Source organism: Hydra vulgaris, chromosome 03 (genome assembly GCF_038396675.1).
Source record: "Hydra vulgaris chromosome 03, alternate assembly HydraT2T_AEP".
Lineage (NCBI taxonomy): Eukaryota > Metazoa > Cnidaria > Hydrozoa > Anthoathecata > Hydridae > Hydra > Hydra vulgaris.
This window is the reverse complement of record NC_088922.1, coordinates 58,484,464-58,509,000: the sequence shown is the minus strand read 5'-3', so window position 1 is coordinate 58,509,000 and position 24,537 is coordinate 58,484,464. Positions and strand designations below refer to the sequence as shown.

Sequence of the window (24,537 nt, the reverse complement as noted above, 5' to 3'; positions counted from 1 at the left end):
ATATATTTGTATATAAATATATATATATTTGTATATATATATATATATATATATATATATATATATATAATATATATATATATATATATTTGTATATATATATATATATATATATTTGTATATATATATTTGTATATATATATATATATATATATATATATATATATATATTTGTATATATGTATATATATATATATATATATATATATATATATATATATATATATATATATATTTGTATATATATATATATATATATATATATATATATATATATATATATATATATATATATATATATATATATATATATTTGTATATATATATATATATATATATATATATATATTTGTATATATATATATATATATATATATATATTTGTATATATATATATATATATATATATTTGTATATATATATATATATTTGTATATATATATACAAATATATATGTATATATATGTATGTATATATATATATATATGTATATATATATATATATATATATATATATATATATATATATATATATATATATATATATATATATCAGTGGTGTACACTGGATTTTTAGATGTTTGAGTTTTGGTACTTACAGGCATTGTGCAAACTCCAAACTTTTGTATGCTCATGCTTTTACCAAAAAAGAATGTTTTGCAAAGAATTGGGGTGATTGGAGCTTGGGAACAAAAAACCTTAATTTTTGGGCCCACCCAGCTCTTAACGTGGGAGCAACGAGTTTATAAAATATTTTCTTTACTATTTTTATCTAAATTCATATTCATCAAAAAATGTCAAGTTTCATGCAAGAATCTCTTAGTGTTCAATTTTTATGACCCTGCAATGTTTACAGCCCCCTCAAATTGAGGGGGGTTAAAAATTTATATGGTCATAGTTTTTGAAAAATAAGAGATTCATCATTAAGTTTCACCATTGCTGGATCATCAGGAAGAACTCTTCCTGATGAACCAGCAATGGTGAAACTTAAAGTTGAAGAAAAAAGTTAGATAAGTGTTTTTTACTAAATTAATTTATTATTGCTCTGTTCTTTAAGAACATTGAGCACTCTATTTGTAAAATACACTAACATAATTTACATGTATATATATATATATATGTATATATATATATATATATATATATATATATATATATATATATATACACACACACAGCGCTCGAAGTGAGGCGGGATGCCATCCCATCACTTTTTTGTATATCAATATTCATTTTTAGACATCAATATTCATTTGCTAAATGTTGACATATTGATAGATATATGCATAAATAATATATTACATAATGTGTATAGGGTTAAAAAAATTTTATTTGAATAAACCTATAGTTATTGTATAGTTTTATAAAACTCAGTTTCAAAAATCATCGTAGTATTTGTGTATTCTTTAAATATTTCATCAAAAAATATAAAATAATAAAGACCTGCAAGCGAAAAATGCACATCTTTCAGTCTAATTTTTATAGTCAATTTAAGAATCACATATATTTTCAAAAGTTTTTATATGTTACTTTTACATACATTACTTTTGTGAAACAACAAAAAGTAGATGTTTTCTGAGTTAGCTTGTCTTTTGAGCTTGTGTATAACATACTTCTAGCTTTTACTTCTCTCAACTACGATGTAAAATATTCACAAATACAAAAAATAAAATCTTTTTTAGAATAATTTTTTAGTTTTATTGTGTATTATTTTTGTAGTGTTTTAAAGAAACAAAGATTTTTTATGTGTAAAGATTGCATACAAAGATGGTTTTAGGGGAAGGGGGTGTTCTACCCCCACAAATAAGGTGATTTTCAAGTTATAGTCAATTTTTTGAAGAATTTAGTCGGCTCGTTGCCGCTGATAATCCCCCTCCCTCCCCTAATTTTTTTTAGTTTATTGATGTACAAAGTCAAAAGTCCCCTTGCAAGGTTGTGGCAAGTTAGGCTTAAGTCTTGAAAATACTTATTTAAACATAATGGGTGAATTTATGACCTCGAAATCATTAGTTCTTTATTTTTATTGCTAACTATATTTTTAAGTAGTTCAACTTAACAAAAAAAAATTTCTTTACTTTTTTCTCGTAGTTTATATATATGTATGTGTGTGTATGTATGTATGTATGTATGTATGTATGTATGTATGTATGTATGTATGTATGTATGTATGTATGTATGTATATATATATATATATATATATATATATATATGTATATGTGTGTGCATGTATGTATGTGTGTATATGTATGTGTGTGTGTGTATATGTATGTGTATATATATAAGAGCGATTCTTTTTGACTAGCGGCTTTCAACATGTTTTGTTGATGGACGTCTTTTTGTTGTTGTTTTGTTATGGTCTCAAAATTATGTTTAATTCGGACCGTAGAGAAAACTTTACTTTTTTGGAAACTTCGATTTAGATATGGTCTCAAAGTTACCTTTAATTTGGACCGTAGAGAAGACTTTACTTCTAAATAATATTTTTACCGCTTTGTATATTGTTTTTATATCACGACTAATATTATTGCTTTATCACCCAAAATAATTTTTAACCACTCATTAGGAACAGTCTCAGAAAAAGGGTGACACTTGATTGAATGACGAGTAACACGAGAATGAATTATAGTAGATGGCACAAGAGACGCTAGCTCTTTAGAGCAGTGCCCATTATAATATTTGTAGAAAAGAGAAAGAGAAGCAACATTACGACGATATGATAATGGTTGGAGGTTGGCTGCAAGAGCAGGTCCAACTATGTTTACAATGCGTTTTTGCACCTTGTCTAAAAGAGAAAGGGCATCATTAGAGGATCCGCCCCAGATATGGCAACAATATTCCATACAAGGCCGGATTTGAGATTTATAGAGATAGAGAATAGAATCCGAAGTAAGAAAGTGACGAGCTCGATAAAAAGATGCAATCTTAGCAAATGCTAATTTTGCAACTGATTTGATATATGGTTTCCAAGAAAGATTGGAAGTAAGAGTTAATCCTAGAAGATGAAGAGTAGGTGACTCATCGAGTACATCACCGTTCATAAATATAGGAAGATCTAAATTATTGCGATAACGATTGGCTGAAAAAAATTGAGTTTTATCTGAATTAAAGTTCACCAGCCACTGTGAGCCCCATGCTGTAGCAGAAGTTATATCCTTTTCAAGCTCAAATGCCCCTTCCAAGCAATCAGAGGGTGTTGGTTTTTTATCACGACAAGAATAAATGGTAGTGTCATCAGCAAACAATGCCACCTTAGATGAGAGAATATCTGGAAGATCGTTAATGTAGATTAAAAAGAGTATAGGGCCAAGGATAGAACCTTGAGGAACCCCTGAAGTTACAGAATAAGAAGAAGAGTGTTGTCCATCGAGGACAACTTTTATGCTACGATTGGAAAGGAAGGATTCGATGATTTTAAAGATGTTGCCGGATACACCATAAGAAGAAAAAATATGGAGAAGACCAGCATGCCAAACTTTATCAAAAGCTTTTGAAATGTTGAGAGCGATGGCCTTAACCTCTCCACCTTTATCTAATGCACGATAAAACCTGTCAGTTATTACTGTTAACAAATCAGCTGTAGAACGAGAAGATCGAAATCCATATTGATGGTCAGAAAGTAAGTGATTATATTCAAGATAAGAAATTTAGTGTTTGTTAATTAATGATTCAAAAACCTTGCTTATGATAGGAAGAAGACTGATGGGACGGTAGTTAGATGAATCAGATTGCTCTCCAAAATTTTTGAAGATAGGGATAACAGATGCCGCTTTCCAGCAGGCTGGAAACTCTGATAAGCACTTGTTGAATAGTTTTGAGAGTATAGACGACAGCTCCGGAGAACACTTCTGCAAGACAACAACAGGTATGTTGTCCGGGCCACAAGCTGTAGAAGAGTCTAGGCAGGAAATCACTTTAGAAACAGATGCTGGAGTGATATGAATGTCAAGCAATGGATCAACCTATTTGTTGGAAATATCAGGTAAAACGCAACTAGTGGAATCAAGAGATGATATTGATGAAAAGTTTTTAGCAAACAATTCAGCTTTGTCTTTAGGTGAGGTGACAAAGTCTGAACCATACAAGAGAGGTGGAATTATAGATTTGCCCTTATTATTGATATTATTAAAGATTCTCCAGAAGTCACGAGAGCCTAATTTTTGAGATGAGATACGAGATTTCATGACCTAAGAATAGCGGGTTTTGGCGTTAGACAAAATCTTTTTACAATTGTTTCTAGCAGTAATAAACAGACGCCTGTTTCCTGGAGAATTGTTTTGCTGATAAATATGGAAGTAACTGTTTCGATTGGCAATTGCAGCAGCACAGTGTGAAGAAAACCATGGAAGAGAGTGAGGCTTGACCTGGAATCGTCGAGAGGGAATAAAAGATTCCATGCCAGCCTGAATCCACGAAGTTATGTAAGAAGCACATTTTTCGACAGGAAGACGAAAGATTTCTACCCAAGGGCCATCACGAAGAAAATCACGGAAAGAATCTGTGACAAAAAGATCTGTGACAGCGTTGGAGTTTTTTGAAGACTCTGTTGTGTTTTGTTTAATTTTAAAAGGGTTTTTGATGGAGTGTGTTGCCATTTGATTGATTTTGGTTTATTTTTGCTGGAAGTACCTATGTGGTTTAAATGGTCTTAGGGGAAAATTTATTAGTATTTTCTGTTTGCACACTTTAGTTGTTTTAGTTTTATTTCTGGCGTTTTTATTTGAATTTTACTTTATTGTGCGTAGTTTTTTCTACCAGTGGTATGGTAAGTGATTTATTTAATTATTTTTATTTATATTGTGCAGTAGATCAACGCTTTTTATATCATATCATTAAAAAAACATTAGTGTTTTACAAATTTGGGTATGGTTGGGTTACTATTTGTAGTGTATCCTTTTTTACTACAGTATGGAATAGGCGTAAGTCGCGGGGTAAAGCATAAGTGGCGATGATGCTTGTCTGACAGGATGAACTAGTTATAAGTGCTGATCCTCATCAAAATGCCAGTAATAATAGACGCGACTCTGAGGAGATGGTTATTACTTAATCACTATACAAATTATGTTTACACATTGGCATTAATGTTTTTTTTTCCATTCTGAGGCCTTTCATTGCTGTATGCATACTTTTTATTTTTGTAATCAATTTTTTGTTTTATTTATTTTTTGTTTGGTGACATTGTATATCTTATTGTATTTCTTGGTATGCATTTGTATATCTTCGTTAATATTAGTGTTTATAAAACAATTTATTGTTTATTATTATTGTTAGTACTGTTTATGTGCATTGTCTGTCTTATTTATAATTTAAATATTCCTCTATTAATCTTTATTTTTTGTCTTGACAACTGTCAAAATATGCTTTGTTCGAAAAATAATTCTCCTTTATTCTAATGTACTTTATTTCTTCCCCCAAACATTCACTGCTCGTATGTGACCATTTGGCGAATGTTATATATGCCAGAATTATATATATGCCAAAGTTTTCAAATATTTTAGTAAAAAAAAAAGTCTTCACTTTTTGCCTTTTTATAATTAATAACATTATTGAATCAAGAAAAAATTGTAAAATACTGTAAATATTCAATCAAATCTTTTTATATATAATTTTACAGTTTTCAGTAACTTGTAGGCGAATATAAAAGATATTAACAAATACCCCATCTTTTCTAAAATTTTCATGATCTGCTTCACGATATTTTATCATAAAGTTGTTCATAACATCTGCCTAATTAAGACATAAAATTTTACCTATTAATTATGAAATAGCTTTTTATGAAAATTTCTAGAAAATTTCTCGAGTTATTGAAAATTGACTTGTATTTTTGAATTTGTTTCAACTTATATTTTAGTGACTGTCATATTAAAAGTTATCAATTATCTTTTTTTTTTCTTTTTTTTTTTTAGCTTGCTTTTGAGTCAATAGCAGTTATCAGTAATGCATTAAAGCTTTTAGAAGCAGGTGAACTTGCTCTTTGCAGGTATTCAAATGTTTGGTTTGATAAAGTAGTTATAAAATCAATAACTATTAGTTTTTGTTGTTGGCAACATCAAAACAATTCATTATAAAAAAATGTTTTTTTATTTTTGTTAAAAATTTGTTTTATGTTATACTATATATTATAATATATATTATAATATATACTATATATTAAAATATAACTAAGGATAAATATTGTTTGTAATTTTTTTTTCTTACTTTAGCTTCGGTGAAGATGCTCGATTAGTGCATCCATTTGAAGAAACATTCAGTGAATTATCAGGAGCTTCAATTCTTCAAGAGTTTTCATTTGAACAAAAGAAAACAAATATATCTCAACTTTTAAATATGTGTACACTTTTACTTAACAGCATTTCTAGAGATATTGTTGACATTAACCTATCAAAGCTTCTTCTAATTATTTCAGACGGAAGAGGAATTTTTCTGGAAGGTAAAGAGGTAAGTTAACTGGAAGTTTTTAAAAATTACCTAAAAATATTATAGGTAAATTGCCTAATCAATTTAATAACCAATATTTTGAATAACAAAATTTTTTAAACTAAATTCTGCTGTTACTTATTAGTTAAATAATCATTATTGAAAAAATAGATAAAATAAAACCTTTTTCTACATAAACAATTCGTAAAAGTCCATAAGCAGTTTACATCCTGTTTCGTGATTGTTGTGGTTAGTATATAGTTTTTGTTTTAGGTCATATTTTTATTATGGTAAATAGTGCTAGAAAAGATTTGTTATTTTGAAATTCTAAAAGTTAATCTTGATAGTGCATGGTCACATCAGTTATGCCAAGTCAAAATGTCTTATAAGAATCCTATAGGTCTTATAGGATTCCTATAGGATTGCTCTAGGAACTCTATATGCATCCTATAGGTTTTATAGGACTAATAGGGTACCTATTGGAATCCTATAGCAATCTTAAAGGTATTTTATAGGTTATATTGGATTCCTACAGGATAAACAGATTTGCTATACTTTAGTCAAAAAGTTGCATAGGATCTTATAGTTCGTATAAGGTATGCATTAGGACCATAGGATTGCTATAGGATTAATATTGTGCTCTTATGAGAATAAACTAATATTAGAAAAAAATTACTTAACAATATTATGTCCCGTTAGATCCTATAGAAAATTTATAAATCACATACAATTTTTTTTAATACCATAGAATAAAGATTTCTTCTATACTCGTGAAATGATTATGTAGTTTACTAGATCTACAGGACACCTATAGGAATTAATATGCTTAGTCAGATGGTCCTATAGGATCTTTTGACTAGGGTTATTAGTATATATATCCTATAAAAATTAATTATATTTATATCTAATAACTATATATATATATCCTATAAAAATTATTAAGACATTCCTGTATGAAACTGGAATATCTCGTAGGACAAAAATATAGTCTCCTAATGAACTATGTGGTGCATAGACCAATAATATTAATATATTATTTATAGCGTTTGGAACATTGAATTTTATTGAATTTTTATAGGTCATATAAAATTTTATTGAATGCAATTTTTAAGTTTGAACTAGATCTACAAGTCCATCATGAAAACACATAATTTTTGATGCTGAATAAACATTTTGTCACCATAATATGTCTATAACAAAGTTAGCTTATGGCAAAATAGTATACAAATTAACGCAAACGTTATATTGAAAAAAGTATTTTCATCTTATGCAGTATTTATAAACCAAATGGTTCTCGTTATTATAAGTAATTTAATTATACAGACAATATTAAAACTATTAATATTCATATTTTTTTGTTGAAACTTGTTTGTGGTTAGGAATTTAAATTGCGTTAAATTAAGCTCTAAGTGTTATTTATTTTATATAAAATTGTTGTTTTTACAAGTCAGATTTTTACCATTTTACGTAGTTTAGTGGGTTAAATTGTTTTTTAACTGATTAGATGAGGTTTCTTTGTGGTCTAGGTATGTTCTTAAGTTTATAATTTGTAACATCCAATAGTATTTAAATAAACTTTGCATAATTGGGGCTTTTAAAATTAATAATCATGAGTTCTGGCTCTTTTTTAGATTTTTATTGAGTTTTTTTAATAAGTATAAAAATCAGTTTAAAATATTTTCAAGCTGAACTTTGTATTTAAGTTTTGCAGTATAGTAAAAACACGTTTATAATTCTTAATTGGTTAACATTACATAAAATATATGTAAATGTATAAATTATTTTAGAGAATCAACAAATGTTTATATTGTTAATATTATATGTAGGGGAGACCGGGGCTAGTTGGCTCAGTTTTTACTCTATAAGCTCTGTAGCCCTGTACATTTTTTTGAAAATATTAAAGCGTAGTCTTAAATAGTATGAATTAGGGTAACTTATAAAATTTGCATTCATTTACATAAAATTCTTGGGGCCTTTCCGGGCCCTCAAAAAAAAAAAAATTTGCGCCAGCTTACCCCACCACGGGGTAAGTTGGCGCAGACTATAAAAATGGTTATTAATGCACTTTTAAGTGCAAAATTAATATAAATTTTTTTACTACTAATTTTCGCAACAATTTTATCCCAAAAATTAATATTACTTTTAGCTGGTACCAAATATTAGTCCGTATAACAGTCAAAACAGTATACCACTTTTTATCTGTGATTAAAAAAACTAGAAAAAAAATTTTTTTTTTTTTTTTTTTGTAAGAATAAAGTTTTTCAATATTGTTAAAATTAAAAAAAAATGATATTTTTATAAAAAAAAATTTTTTTTCCATAGTAAATGCTATGAGCCAACCTACCCCGTAAAAATTTTGCCAACTTACCCCGAAAGCTTTTTTTTTCAATAAACAGTCTATATATCCTGAAAAACGGCAACTTTGAAAAAATAGTCTGACTGGATATAGTAAACCAATTGTGACTAGAACTTTTACAATAATTTTTTTTTCATACAACTAACTATTTTCTTTGTAAAGTAAAAAGGAAGCGATGTTCTAAAAGTTACGTTTTTGTCCAAAAAACGCATAAATCTCAATATCTCCCATGCGCATGCGTGAATCCTGACAATACTGCAGTGAATGATGAAATAGTAGTAGAATGAATGATGAAATGGTATAAGGAAGTTTCTGTGTAATTTTTGTCATTTTCTGATGAAAGACACTGAAGATAAACGCGGTTCGTCAACTTACCCCCTGCGGCCAAATAGCCCTGGTCTCCCCTAATGTAAAATGTTTATAATGACCTTTAAAATCTTTATGATAATCCTTAAATGTTTATAATAATCTTTGAAAAGAAAACATTATTGTTTTGTCATGATTTGTATATACATCACGACATCATGACATCATACATGCATAGATACAATTTATAGACGAAATACAATGTTACTTTAAATTGTCCTTCACGATTATAAAGGACATAACCTATAGGGCATATAACAAAAAACTATTAAATAAATGTGTTACTTTTTCTGTTATAATATAAGATTTTAGAACTAGGACTAATAGTAGGTATATACCTACCAATATTGGATGAGTTATCCAAGACGGAAATTAAATATGTTTTAAATCTTAATGTCTGTCATTTTGAGTCAGTAGCCGTTTATCTAAGTGATCCATAATAATAATTACAGCTAAATCAGTCATCTGACATTTCTTTAGCTAATAAAATTGCTCAAATTTTTTGTCTGAAACATTTTCCATACACCTACAGAAGTTAAATAAAGCCAAATATACTATATTATCTAAGTCTAACTTGCACTTTAAAATAAAGTAGAATTTAGAATAGAGAAAATTTGACACAAAAATAATATTATAATATATAATATATAATAAAAGTGGTATTTTCAATAAAAGAAAGGTCTAATAAGTTTAGTTCGCCACTGCCAAAATGCTCCTAAAAAAATTTACAAAAATTTACATTTATTTTATACAAAAAATCAGCGTCTTTAAAGTTTGTATAAGAATAGAAATTCAGTTTTAAAGTATTAGTAATGAGCTGATCAAACAAATCCAATTTCATATATTTGTTTTTTAATTTTTTTCACTCATCGCTAAACAAAAGTCAAGAAAAGTTTGAAAGAAAAAAAATGGAAGCAACTTAGCTGAAAGCAAAATTATAAGAAATAAAAGAAAAAATATATTCCGGATTTTTTCCGGATATTTTACCCAAGCAATTTTCCGGATTTTTAAAACTTTACTTGGATGATCTATGGATTACACATGACAATAAACTGATTTAACCAAATCTTATTCAAATCTTAATTGAAGTTTATGGACATAATTCTTTTTTGACAAGGCCTGTAAATAAAGTAAGTTAAGTGTAAGTTGGGCTAGATAATATTTATAAAAAGAGTTGCCTTTATCATTTACACAGAAATAACTCAGAATCAAATCACACCTTTCTCCCCTACTTAGAAAATATTGAAAGGTTTAGTGAAAGTTAAAACACATTAGTTATCAGTATATTTTTTATGTTATTTAGTTTTAGGAAATACATTTAGGCATTGTTATTTTGCTTAGTATACGTCATAAACATTTAACGGGTCCCTAATAAAGGGTGTCCCAAAATTAACGCAAGATTTAAATTTACCACCATTTATGTAGTAAAGTGTTGTCGACGCTAAAAAAAAAAATTGACAGCTGACAGTTTTGGGTTAGTAAAAAATGGAGCGTTAATAAAACGTGTCTTCATTATAATAAAACAACGTGTCTTCATTATTTAACAATATTTCAAAAATAATGACAACCTCAATTCAGAAACCTCAATTCAGCGTCGCGGACAAGAAGTGCAAATTTCAAGAAGCTCTCTACAGCATATGAAGGGCTCAGTGGAAAAAGTACTTAAGTTACATTTTTTCAAAAATGAGTTAAGACCGGTATATTATTTGATTACCTCCCCTAAACCATCCCTGTAAATTTGGGCCATGGAAAAAGTACCGAAGTAGCTTAAATTGAATACTATACATCAGCTGTTTTGGTAAAATTTTGAAGAAAAAGTTCTTAAGTGCTGATCTTTAGGGAAAAAAGTTCTTAACTGTTACCAACCAATCACAAAATTACTGCCAGCCAATAAGAATGCACCAAAGAGTCACACCCTTCCTGTTACTTTCAACAACAATGGCTGACACCGTAGTTGAGAAAAGTGAAAACAAAACTGGGAAAAAAAGAAAATCTACACCAAATAAATGGTCAAAGACTGCAGTAAAGCGTGCCAAAGCTTCAGGTATGTTGTTTATTGACTAATCAAAATAATGAAATTAAAGATAGCTATGTATACTAACTTATATTTTTTTTTTTAAATCACTTTACTTTAAATCATGCCATGAGACATGATGCTATAATTTTGGCTTCCATGCTGTACAGACTGTACACAGTACTGTCATCACTGCAGAATTTCGGCGATTTGAGGACTTTATTATTAATATTATGTAAAATCTAGATCTAGTCTGTTTTAAATTATACGTATATTAGCCTTAGTTATTTATTTCTATTGAATTAAACAGTTCTCAGTTCTATTTTTAAATAGTAGGCCCTATCTTAATTTGATTTTTTTAAAATTTATAGTTTATAGATCTAGTTACTAGATTTAGTATTAGCCTATCTATACTATTAGTATTACGCCCTCTTCACCTCACTCATTTTATGTTGTAGCCTAATGTAAAATGTAAACTTTATATTTGCAGGCGATGCGTACAAAAACCACATGGGAAAGGATGTTGATGAAAGGAGCCAGCACTATGTGGACTGCAGGTGCAAATGCCTAGAGAAGTTTAACGATGGAGAAAAGAGTAATATTTTAAAAGAATTTAATGAGCTTGCTGCAGCTACAGCTACACAATAAAAGAAACTGGCTCTCCTATACCTGTGTGCAAAAATGCTTTTTGTGCTCTGCACGGTATTAAGGAATCACGCCTGGAAAAAAAAGTCCTTGACTTTGAAGAACCCCTACAAGACTTAAGAGGAAAGCATGGCCATCACAAAAAACTTAATGATGAGATTCGCCAAGCAATCCGTCAACATATTTCTTCATTTCCTGCAAGAGAAAGCCACTATTCTCGAGCAGACAATAGAAAAAGGATGATCTACCTAACCTCTGACCTTAACATTTCTGAGATGTTTAGGTTGTTTTTGGAACAACACCCAGACATGAAAACTATCGCCAAAGAATGGATCTACAGAGATATTTTCAACTATGAATTTAATATTAGTTTTGGGTTTCCACGCACAGATGTGTGTGACACGTGAAAAATTTAATGCTGATGTTAAATCTGCCACTGTCAACATAAATAATGATTTGGTGTTAAAACTGAGAACTGAACATGAAGTTCACAAAAGAAAAGGGGATGCCTTCTACGAGCAGATAAGAGAGGACAAGCATCTTGCTCTTTCTACTGATGATACTCAAGTCATAGCTATGGATTTTCAAAAGAACCTGCTTCTACCTGTTACTGGGATTGGTCAGGAATACTACAAAAGACACCTGGCTGTGCATAACCTTGGCATTCATGATGTTTGCTCTGGAAATGCTTCGATGTACATTTATGCCGAAAACTTTGCTCACAAAGGACCCAATGAGGTTCTTTCATGTCTGGAACACTATATAGGTGAATTGCCAGAGTCGATAAGGAAACTGGTCATTTTCACAGATAATTGTTTTTCACAAAACAAGAACCGATACATTGTTGCTTTTTTGCAAAATTTATGTAATACCAAACTCAGTGAAGTTGTTATTAAGTACCCTATTCCTGGTCACATCAGAATGCCATGTGACAGAGACTTTGGCAGGATTGAAAAAAAAAAATTAAAAACAAATAAGTTTCATAAGCCTTCTGACCTGGTAAATCTTATTGCCAAATCAAGCATTTATAGTTCATGGAAAATTGTGTATGTCGAACATCCATTTACTGACAATTTGGAAATGGACAGTAGACCTGTTGTAAGGGTTAAAGATTTTAAATCTAGCCTGGATAAAGTAATTAAAGCGCCAGAGGGTATTGCCAGTCTCAGAGGGATTTTATTTGAAAGGCTGAAGAACCCTGTAGGCAGAAGCTCAATGACTGGCCCCCTCACTTCCACTTTTAAATTTATTAAAAAGGGGAAAATCACTGAGCACCTTAAAATCGGCAATTAAAGATTGCCCTTTGGCATTCAACGGTTTCCTTCCAATAAAAAAAGCAAAATTTAATGATATTATGTCACTTTTGTCGCATGTCCATCTTCCAGAGAGTGTAACTTTTTACAATTCCCTATAAAAATGTCTCCAGAAGAGGATGAGCAAGCTGATGATTTTGAATAGGGCATTAATTTAATTTAAATTTGTATAGATAATTATTATGGTAAATAGTGTTACCATCAAGATTGTAAATAATTATCCCATCACATTTGTTTTACTATATTTGTTGACCAATAGTGTAAACTCACTTTGTGTTTATACTTTTTTGTTTAAAATTTGAATGGAAATAAACATTTTGACATAATCATAAACAGAATCTTGTCAAAAAAGTGTGTTTATTGTTAAAGAATATTACTATTTGCCATTAGATGTTTACCTTAAAGGCAGTCCTTTAATAAAATGATTTTCCAGTAGGTATTATTCAAATAGCAACTATAACAAGTATCAGTAGATTGTTCCATCTTATGTAACCTACACTAATAGGCAGATGATCACTGATGAACTTAACACTGGCAACAGAAATGTTATCTACCTATTAATTAAACATCATACTAAAAGCTGCTTGAATTATAAATAAACAGGGTGTGAGAAGGGGACTATTATAGATTGACAAAAACATTTATTGGTGCAAAACATTGCTGGTAAATTTAAAAATTAAGTTGAAAATAAAAATTTAGGGCAAAAAGTACCTAAGTGCAAAACATCTTATTTATCACAAAATCATTATTTTTTTACAAAACAAGTATAAAACTTGGTTTAGATATGTAGCAGTGTGTGCTGGATATAAAAAAAAATGTTACAGTTGAGTAAAATGAATAAAAGGTATTTCAGCTTCAATTTAAAAACTTTGACCTACTTTTTCTCAAAACTCTCAAAATACACTTAAGTACTTTTTCCACTGAGCCCTTCGTTGCATCAACGAAATTCAGCCACATTTATGCAAAAATAGTCATGGAAAATTTCGCCAAACAAGTGCGTGTGTGTATGAAAAGCCGTGGAGGCCATTTGCCCGAAGTGATATTACACAAATAGCTCTATCCTATGTACTTTAGGATTCAATAAAAAAAATTACAATCAAAAGACTAAAAACTGTGTTTTCTATTTAATTCAAATCTTGCGGTAATTTTGGGACACCTTTTATTATCACAAAAAAATTATTCAATGATATGACACTGAAAAAACGATCGTAGTCACAAATTTGATTTTTTTGAGTTATTGCCCTTTTATTGTATCCCTGGGTTCATACTTTGTCTACCTGAAGTGACTTATCGATAAACGATTGGAGTCTTGAGTTATGGTTTTTTAAACTACGTAATAGTTGAACTACATAATGATGTTTTAAATCTTAAAAATTGATTTTCTCAAAACAGCAAAAGTATTACTGATCGTTTTTCCAGTGTGGTCTTCATATGTCAACTTGGTTTTAAATAAAGCAAATTATAAAAAAAAGTTCAAAATTATAAATATGTGTGTTTTATGTTACTCGGAGTTCTTAAAGAACAGAGTAATAATAAATTAGTAAAAACACTTATCTAATTTTCTTCGACAGTCTGTTTTTTCTTCAGTAAATTTGTAAGGAAAAATTCTTCCTAAGAAACAAACTGTCAAAGAATGTTAGATAAGTATTTTTAATAATTTATACATAAATGTAAATTATTAATTGTATCGGTGTGCTGGTCCGTAATTATTTATGATAATCTTTCACAGGTTGTACGCAAAGCAGTATATCAAGCAAGAGACGCCGGTGTTTTTGTAGTCTTCATCATCCTTGATAATCCAAACAATAAAGACTCTATTCTTGATATCAAGATTCCTATTTTTCCATTAGGTGGTGGACTCCCTCAAATAAAAGCATACATGGAAGAATTTCCTTTTCCATTTTACGTTATTTTAAGAGAAATTAATTCTCTCCCTTCTGTTCTTGGAGAAGCTTTAAGACAATGGTTTGAATTAGTTGCGCAAACAAATTAAATTAACTTTTTTTAATATTATAATATATTTTATTACACGCTTGTGTAGTTTTTATCTTAAAAATGAGTATATGTGTGTGTTACAAAAGTCCAAGTCTGTCGTTACAAGTAATTCCTAAACATTCGGTCTTTAAGCCTTATACGATATTACCTAAATTTTAAATTAATAAATACAATATGACCTAAATTAAGGTGATTGAGAATATTAAGTTTTCCACCTCTTCAAATAGCACTTTTTTTCCAAAAATAATTCTTTCTCCGTATCTGTTTATTTAATTACGTGTATTACATGCTAAAAAATAAATGAGTATTCATTGATAACAGAAACAGTTAAAAATGTTGTTAATTATAAATATTTGAAATATAAAAATGCCGTAAAAATTGGAAAACAGGTTAATTAAGACTCTTAGGATAATTAAGAAATTAACTTAAGACTCAAAGTAGTATGTAGTAAAAAAGAAAGACTTTTTAAGCTTCTCATTATGTCAAATATGTTAGTGTATTCTATAAAACAGAGCAATATTAAGTTAGTGAAAACCACCCAAAGTAAAGTAGTTTAATGACGCAACTCTTGCACAGTGGTTTAAATTGTGGACATAAGTAAAATATTTAATGTTTTCAAATTAAAGTTTAACTTAATTTTTGAATTCTTTAATAGCATGCAGTTTTAAGTTTAAAAAAAGATGTTAACTTTTGTCTATTTAAGAAGTTACGGTAATGCAAAGTTGAACAATTTGGAGGGAAAAAAACACTTTAAAATAGTAAGTGACCGGGCTCCGGCTAGAAATGAGACTTTTTGCAAAGCCGGACCAGGCAAAATCATAAGATTTAGCAGAATTTGATAGCCGAGGCTAGGAAGAAATTTATAATTTTAAACGCTAATTTACTTCCAACAATATTACAAACAACCACTATTACTTTAAAATAGAGGATAGGTTAAGCTACTAGAAAATGGTTAACTGAAGACTTTAAAAATTGTAGGAGGTATTAAAAAGGAAAACATAAAGATGGGGAAGAGTTATGAGGCCTTTTTAATGTGCAAAGAAAAAAACTGGTTTAATAAAAGTTTTTATAGCATGAAGGGACATACAGTAAAAGGGTGCAACTTGTTGAATAAGAAGCCAAGTAAGAATGAGTTTTGGTTTATCGTAATAGAAATGATAGCTCGTTTGAGCATTGACCATGATAGTATTTGTAGAAAAAAAAAAGAAATGCAACCTTACAACAATTGGAGAGTGGTTTAAGCTTGGTCTAACTACATTTACTATGGGCTTTGTCTGAGAATTAGAGGGTTGTTATTCGTCAATATAGGAATGCCAACAATATTGCAATATTTTTTTGCAGTAAATAAATTAGTTTTGATGCCTTAAAAATGGATTGGATTGGATTTAAAAGTGGATTTTAAGTCCAGAAATAAGGTCCACAAACCACTGCAAGCCTTAGGCTGTTACAGAAGAGAGATTAGATCAAAAACCGGCTGCTTGTTCTAAGAAACAAAAAGTGAAGATTTTTATCAAGACTAGAGTATAAGTTGAAGCGTCAGCAAATAGAGGCACTTTAAATATAAAATTTTTATGAAGATTGTTATTGTAGGTAAGAAACCCTAAAAGAGCAAAGAGTTTTGCTCTTTTAAGGTTTCTTACTACAATAATAAATTTAAAGAAACTTTGCAGTACCCTTAAAGTTACTTAAAATAAAGAGGATCTTGTAGGCCTTCAAAAATAACTTTAAAACTGCAGTTAGAAAGAAATAATTTAATCTCAAAAATTTTATATAAAGAAACTAATAACAGAGTGAAGACTAATCGTAGGATAGTTGGAGAAGTTAAAGTGTTTTCTAGAGTTTTAAAAATTGGAACCACTTATTTAGCACTTTTTAAAAGTTCAGCAAAAATTCAAGAGGATTCTGGAGAACACTTTTTTATGACTGATGGAAATCTTGTCTGGAGCACAAACTGTTGGAGTGTTCAATTGAGAATTAACTTTAGCATTAAGCATTTTTTTAGCATGGTGATTTTAATGTTTAACAATGGGTTATTCTGTTTAACTGGCAGGATGAGTGTGGCAAGAGTTAAATTAGAGTAAGATATCTTTGCAAAAAACTCTGCTCTCTGCCTTTTTCTTGGCAGAAGTAAAAAGATCAGACCCATGAATTGGAGATGTTCTCGTAAAAAAGAGGGGGGAAATGATTACTGTTTAATAAAGCAACTGCTCAAGATGGTGAAAAATGCGGAGTAGAATGAGGCTTGACCTAATAATAAAGAGGAGGAATAGAAGCTTCCAAACTTTTATTCCTTTAGGAATAAAAGCAATGTCATTTCATATTTATATAAACTTTAGTATTTATATGGTGTAGTATTTGCCAAGAGAAAAGATGATCAAATGGATGTGTGGTGTGATTCTAACACGACAAGAAAAGGAGGCATAATCTTAGACAGATTAGAAAAAAACGTCTTATGGGATAACGTTTGTTAAGGAAGATTAAAGTGATTTAGGTATCAGCATGTGGAGAGGTAGCAGCTTCAGTAGAAAATGGTAGTGGTAGAAGTAAGAAATCTGCGCCTTATATAATGTATATAAGGCACAGTTTTATATAATGTAGACAGCGCCTTTTATAATGTATGAATGAGGTTTAGTTAAGGAAAGAAAATGCTCTACTTTAAAACCTAAAAGAGTAATTTAGTATACTCGGAAAAAGTGATAAAAAAAAAAAGATTGTGGATCTAAAACTTGGAAAATTATTATTTAACAATAAAGGATAAAGAGCTTACATAAAAATACAATTTTCTGGCTCATAAAAATAGCATTTCAGGAAAAAAGTTGGATAATTTTCATAAAAAAAGGTTTATATGAAAATCATCCAACTTTTGCACATGATTTTGCGTTAGCTTTTGAACATTTCAGTCATTATTTCAAAAACCGCTAATGGTGCCATATTAAATCTTATATGATTTCCAAACTGCAAAATATAAGCATAATATGATTTCCAAATTGCAAAATATAAGCTTTCATTTGTTGGCTCCATGAGCGGTTTTTGAAAAAAACGTGTTTTAAAATTGTTATTTTAAGGTTAAAGTCTAAGAATTTGGTTTTGAAAAATTAACAAATACACATGTGTTACAAAAATAATTTATTTACAAACAAAAAGATTGTTTAAAATGTCATCAGGTGATGCACTTCTGCGCATACAGGAGCGTTTAGAATGCCCTATAACTGTTTTTGTAAAATAGCCGCCCTTTACTCTATTCTTCAGCAGCTAATGGGTCAGACCCTAGCCAAAGTCTTTTAAAGCAATCTTTTATAGTGATCAATTGATTAATTTTTCTTGATAGTTTTTCCCTGAAGTATCTGAGACGCTTATTATTAGCTTCCATTCCTTCTTCCAGCTTTCTTCAACTTCCTCAACTCCCAGCTATGAGTAAGAATTTTGTGCAGCGTTGCATTTTTGCTTTTTCTTCTTTCAGCAATGTTATATTTTTGTTTATCTTAGATTCTTTCTAAGTTAAGACACCTGTCGCCATGTGGACAACTAACTTCATAAAATGATTAAAGCTCCTAAGCAAACCATGGAAAACCTGAATGGACCTAACATTCGAACATGCAATCGGAATTGTAATTTGACCGTGTCCAACGCCGTAATCTTTTTTTTTTTTTTTAAACGGTCCCGCCCTCTTGACATCCAGGGCCTTCCCGAAGAGATTTCAAAGCGAGGGGTGACGTATTTGTTTTTTGCCGACTAAATTAAAAAAAAAATTTTTGACTTTAGTCGGCAAAAAACTTCCTCCGGAAAAATAAAAAAACCATTTAAACAGTTTCTTAAAAAATTTAATTTTACATTTACTTTACTAGATTTATTAGCAGCATTATTAAATTTAATCTGAATAAATAAATCAATAACATTTCTTTTTCCATCGTTTTGTGTTCCATTACCCACAAGAAATGCTTCTTTTTCATGGTGTCTTTAGGTAACTGCTTTTTATAAAGTTTTTAAGAAAACCTTTCAATAGATATCAATCTTTTCTCCACAGGGCTCTAAAATTTTGAAGCATGGCTCTGAAACCTTTTTTGCTATACACAAACAAAATATATCTATATGATTCCAAAATGCAGTTCACGCATAAATATAAACTATTTTTGTGAAAACATTTGTTAATACTTTATATTTATATCTATTAGTGGGTAAACTTTATTCACATAGACATTTTGCTTGCATAAAATAGTTAAATAAGAAAATGGCATTATGAAAACTTGTTCAAACAAAGTATGGAATAATGAAAGTTAAACAAAAAAAAAGAACAATAAAAAAACACATACATTTGATTTATGTAAAATACTTGAAATACTTAAACAATGTCTACAGAAGTCTGGCTAATCAAGAAATACAAACATTACTACTCTTATTTTTGTAAATATTACTAACATTAAATAAATTTAATTAGGGTAACTCATAACAAAAAACATCTATCATATTGTATGTTAAATTAAAATGAAGTTTGTTTACCTTGTTTAGTCTATCATCATTTGATGTATCTTCTGAACTACTGCATTTCTCTTTTGCTTCTCTCTACATTTTATAATAAAATTTTATTAAAGTCTGATTATCTATCAATTCAACATCTCTAGTAATAATTATGTTCGTAGAGCCTCAAGTTTCAAGTTTCAGCTGACCTTGGAATTAAAACATGACTCCCAAATTAAAACCTGCAATCAATCATTAAATAAACAAGTTAACAATTTTCAAATGTCTTTAACTATAACAAAATAGGTGTATAATTCACAGTTTTTCATTTTATCTTACTTTTCTCTTTTTCATTCATGCTTCCTTTTCATGGCGTCTTAAAGTAATTGCTTTTTATTAGGCTTTCAAAAAAACCTTCCAATAGATATAAATCTCATCTGCACAGTACCCAAACAGAAATGGGTGTCAAGTGTAACTATATAATTTCTTAGTTGATCACTTGTCTTCTTAAGATTTCTAATACTCTCCAGCTTCAGATATTAATTATAATAAGAATTATAATATATATACATACATATATATATATATATATATATATATATATATATATATATATATATATATATATATATATATATATATATATATACATATATATATATATATATATATATATATATATATATATATATATATATATATATATATATATTACACTAAAAAATACGCTAAAAAATGCTAATATTCGCCATTTTTTTCATACCCGGTTATAATTAAAATCCTTGATGAATTTAAACAAGCTTGGTCTATCAACAATGGATAACAAAACTGTTAAAAAAAGCTGAGCGCATCATTTTCTGATTTATCTCTGGCCCAAACCTTAACCCTGTCCCAAATCATGTACGTCTAATCGCTCCAATCCCTATTTGTTAGTCGTTGTATGTACATTCAATTGTGCCAGCTCCTATTTTTCAGTCGATGCATGTACATTTAATTGCGCCAATCCCTATTTGTCAGCCAATTTAGGTACATTTAAAAAGCAAAATCTTAAATTAATTGTTAAAAAACTAATTAAAAATATATAAAATAAATTCATAAAAACATTTAACTTAATTTGATTATAACTTAGTTTTGACGACAATAAAAACTGGGTTGCGTAATTAAAAAAAGATTTTCTAAACGATTGATTTCAAATTGTAAACTTTGATGTAAAACGTTTTTAAAAAATGGCGAATATAAGCGTTTTTTTGCGAAATTTTTTAAACTTCAACAGCGAATTAGAGCTTTTTCTGTTAATTTTCAGACCTATGTTTTTATACGATACTTAATCAGAGTAAAATTCTCTATTATAATCAGCAATAAAAAAAAAGAGGGGGGGGGGGGGAGAGAAACTGCAGTAGCGTCCAACTTTCTACGTAAAATTTGAATTTTAAATGGCGATCACTTAACGCATTTTATTGAAGTTTTGTTTTACCATAATGGGCCCTACACGGGATACCTGTAAAAATCCCAGATTTTCTAGCCCATTTCATTACCAGATGCGTGATTTTTAAACCATACGGAACCCATCTAGAAACCAGAACTCGCGCTTACATAAATTCCGTTCCCGTTTAAAAACCGTTCAGAGCCCGTTTGCTATTGCTGGCTAGGAAGACATTTATGGAAAATTTTTACCAACGCTTGGAGTGGTTACGATAGTGTTATCGTATGGAAGATGGACATCTTACCACCTTTATTAAACCTTTTAAATGCGATATATATAATCGGGCTCCTTGAAGATTTACTTCCAGCATGAATGGATAAAAAAGATGCTTTAAAGAAATCCTCCACTATGCCAATAAACTAATTAAAGGTTGGTGGCAAACAAAATGTAAACTATTCACGACGCATGGAGTTCCATAGAAATATCAATTGATGGCGGTCCTCAATTTATTCTACAATTTTACTCCATAGTTGTTTAAAAATCTTATTTTTTTTGGCTTTTGACGAAACAAAAGATTTTTTATAACAATGAAGAACAACTCATCGCATTTTTCCAGCTCACCGCCTACAATCTAAAGGAAGAGTCAGTTATCCCTGCTCAAGTTTTATTCTGCCATCAGATTCTTGATGTTAATGTTTGACAACGACTGATTCCTGAAAACATATACTTGTTCATATACATGGCGAACTAAAGAAGAAGCATTACAAACAAGATACCCTTAAATCACCTTATGAACATACACAAGAAACTCAAATTATAATGACAATATTACCAAGAACAAGCTTTGATCACCTTTTTTCTCCGACTCGCCACAAATTAAAGAGTATTCTTCAGAGAGTATTATAAGTATTATAGATACATATAATGTATATGTCATTTTTATATTGTTATTAATACTTATTTGTAATTTTTATTTACAAACTATAATTATAATTATATAAACTTATAATATATAAATAATATGTACTGGAACCACAAATAGCTTTGTTTAAAGCTGTTCGTACTTATTCAATTGCCACTGTTTTCATCAAATAGATATAACGTTTTACGTAGAAAGTTTCTCTTATCAATTTAATTTTGTTGAAAGTATCTAGAATCTAAAACATTTTTATTGTTAATGTTTTTTTAATGGTTGCCGTTGTCTTTTTTCCCGCAGTAGAGCTAGAATTATGCAGCAGCAGCAGAACAAAGCGAATTCAATAGTTTAAACTCAGAAAGAAAAGGAGCTAATTCTGACCTTGACAAGCTTGAAAAATTTGACTAGCCTTTTAGATTTGTCATCTGCAGCGATAAATTGCAATACATTGATGTCTCACAGGAAGTTAAAATCAATGGACGCTAAAAGCATCCTTGCAAAAACACAACTAATTAAAATCTTTATTTTTGCATTTAATGCATTTAAACAAGTATTCGCAGATAAACAAGTATTAGCAGGTAAACAATTTGTCTTTACTAGTTTACTAGTGAGTAGTTATTTAATTGAGTGGCAAATATTCCAGTAAACCATGTCTCAGAGATAAAGATTAAATCATGCATGTTTATGTCACAGAGTACAGATAATTCATTTTAGCCGGATTAAGAGAAGTTGCGTTAGTATAAAAACATTCTAAAAATGTCTGTGCGGCAAGTGTCTTTCTTAACACTTTGGCTAATTGATTTCTTAACATTCAAAGCATCTAATGGAAAAGCAAAAAACACTTTGGATTTAATTATTACAGACTCTTCAATTAGCGTAATCAACTTAACTAGCTCTTTGCCGTTTGGCGATTTGTTGCAAGGTCATCCATATTGAGTTAGGATAATGTCGTCCTTTCTAAAAATGAGACTACTTTCTAAAACAAAAAATATGACTTTAATAAAGGTGACTATTTAAATTTTGGTAAAAAAATTATAGAAAACTTGCGGCAATAATTTGAAATTAAGAACACTAATGAGTGTTCTTAATTTCAATGAACTTTTCTGCAATAAATATAATAAAACTCAGCAAGCAATTTGTCCCGTTGAAAAAAGTCCACACTACTCGTAATTCACCGTGGATGAATAAGAAAGTGTTAACTATGATAAAGCAACAACAACAACAAAAATCTGAGCAATTACTTCTCTGCAAAACACTGGCATCAGCGACACTGATTCTTGAATATAGGAAACTAAGAAGCCAAGTGCAGAAAGCATGTAAACGTCATGTTCTAATATTTGAAGCACAACTAGCATCAGATAAAAATAATCATAAAAGAGTGTACGCTTATGCTAAGGTGCAACAAAATGTTCATGTGTCTATTGGTGCTATATCTAATGTAAAAGGTGAAACGTTAACATAGAAGAAGAAGATTGAAAACAGACTTAACGAACACTTCAAATTAATTTTTGTTGATGACAGTAAAAATAGTCAGTTACCTGTTTTTGAGAGAAGACATTATCAAGAAGACTTAGGCGACATAACTATTAATTTTGAAGCAACGCTAGCTTATTTGAATGATTTGAACCCGAATAAATCTACTGGCGTTGATAACATTAATCTAAAGGTACTTAAAGAATGCGCAGCTCAAATGACTTACCCTCTTACCTTACTTTACAATAAAGGACTGTCCAAAGGCTCAACACCTACAGCTTGGAAGCAGTCATACGTCACACCGTTGTTTAAAAAAGAAAGTCGTCTTGATGTCACTAATTACAGACCAGTGCCTATCACGTCAGTTCCATGTAAAGTAATGGAAAAGATTTTCAGGGAACAGATGACTAAATATCTCAAAAAAACGAGTCGCATCTCACATAATCAACATGGATTTATGTCCAAGAAAGGATGCACGTCTAACTTACCGGAAAGTGTTGATACATTATGAAAACGTTAAACAAAGAAGTTTGTTAAATTACATTTTTGTACTTTGCGAAAGCGTTTGATAAAGTTTCTCACCGTAAACTACTTCATAAATTGAAAGTATATGGTATGAATGGCAATGTTCTTAAATGGATTGAGCCATTTTTGATTTGTAGAAAACAGCGAACTGTTTTAGGTAAACACTCTAGCAACTAGACCGTGGTTCTAAGCGGAGTTCCACAAGGGTCTGTACTTGGACCAACGTTATTCATCATCTATATAAACGACTGAACGGATAAGTTAAAATCAGCTCATAAAATTTATGCTGATGACACTAAACTGTTAGAAGAAACAAGACTTGAGTTTCACGATGTTGATTGTTCTGATTCTTTAAACAATCTAAACATTGTCACAGAATGGTCAAAGGAATGGCTAATGAAGTTGAATGTTGCAAAATGTAAAGTTATGTATCTTGGTTATAGAAATAGTAATCATGGCTATGGAATGAATGATGGAAATACATCAATTACTGTGGCGACAACGGATGTTACTCTTGAGGCAACGGATATTGAGAGAGACCTGGGTATCTTTATATCTAATGATCTAAAATGGAATCAACACATACAAGTTTCAACACGACAAAGAGAATGAGACTCGGTTTATTGAAAGGCCGTATGTTA

General features: G+C 29.7%; 2 protein-coding genes across 2 annotated transcripts in view; both read left to right on the top strand.

Annotated features, from left to right (window-relative positions):
* The window catches only part of LOC100212580 (midasin), a 186,762-nt gene extending 171,619 nt beyond the window's left edge, over positions 1–15,143 (top strand). Inside the window, exons 87-89 of the mRNA XM_065793812.1 lie at positions 5,905–5,978; positions 6,202–6,436; positions 14,839–15,143. Of these exons, the coding sequence (XP_065649884.1) occupies positions 5,905–5,978; positions 6,202–6,436; positions 14,839–15,102 (573 nt within the window). The 3' untranslated portion in view covers positions 15,103–15,143. The remainder of the gene's footprint in view (positions 1–5,904; positions 5,979–6,201; positions 6,437–14,838) is intronic.
* Positions 15,144–23,099: 7,956 nt separating this feature from the next.
* Positions 23,100–23,882, top strand: LOC136078800 (uncharacterized). The gene is made up of 2 exons (XM_065794611.1): positions 23,100–23,350; positions 23,420–23,882. Exons 1-2 carry the CDS (start codon positions 23,100–23,102, stop codon positions 23,880–23,882), a joined length of 714 nt encoding a protein of 237 aa, XP_065650683.1.
* The last annotated feature ends 655 nt before the right edge of the window (positions 23,883–24,537 follow it).

Bases quoted from the DNA above. Each gene is read 5' to 3' on its own strand.
- LOC136078800 (XM_065794611.1), top strand. From the start codon at position 23,100: ATGATAAAGCAACAACAACAACAAAAATCTGAGCAATTACTTCTCTGC. The intron at 23,351-23,419 runs GTTAACATAGAA...TGTTGATGACAG, and splicing joins TCTAATGTAAAAGGTGAAAC to TAAAAATAGTCAGTTACCTG.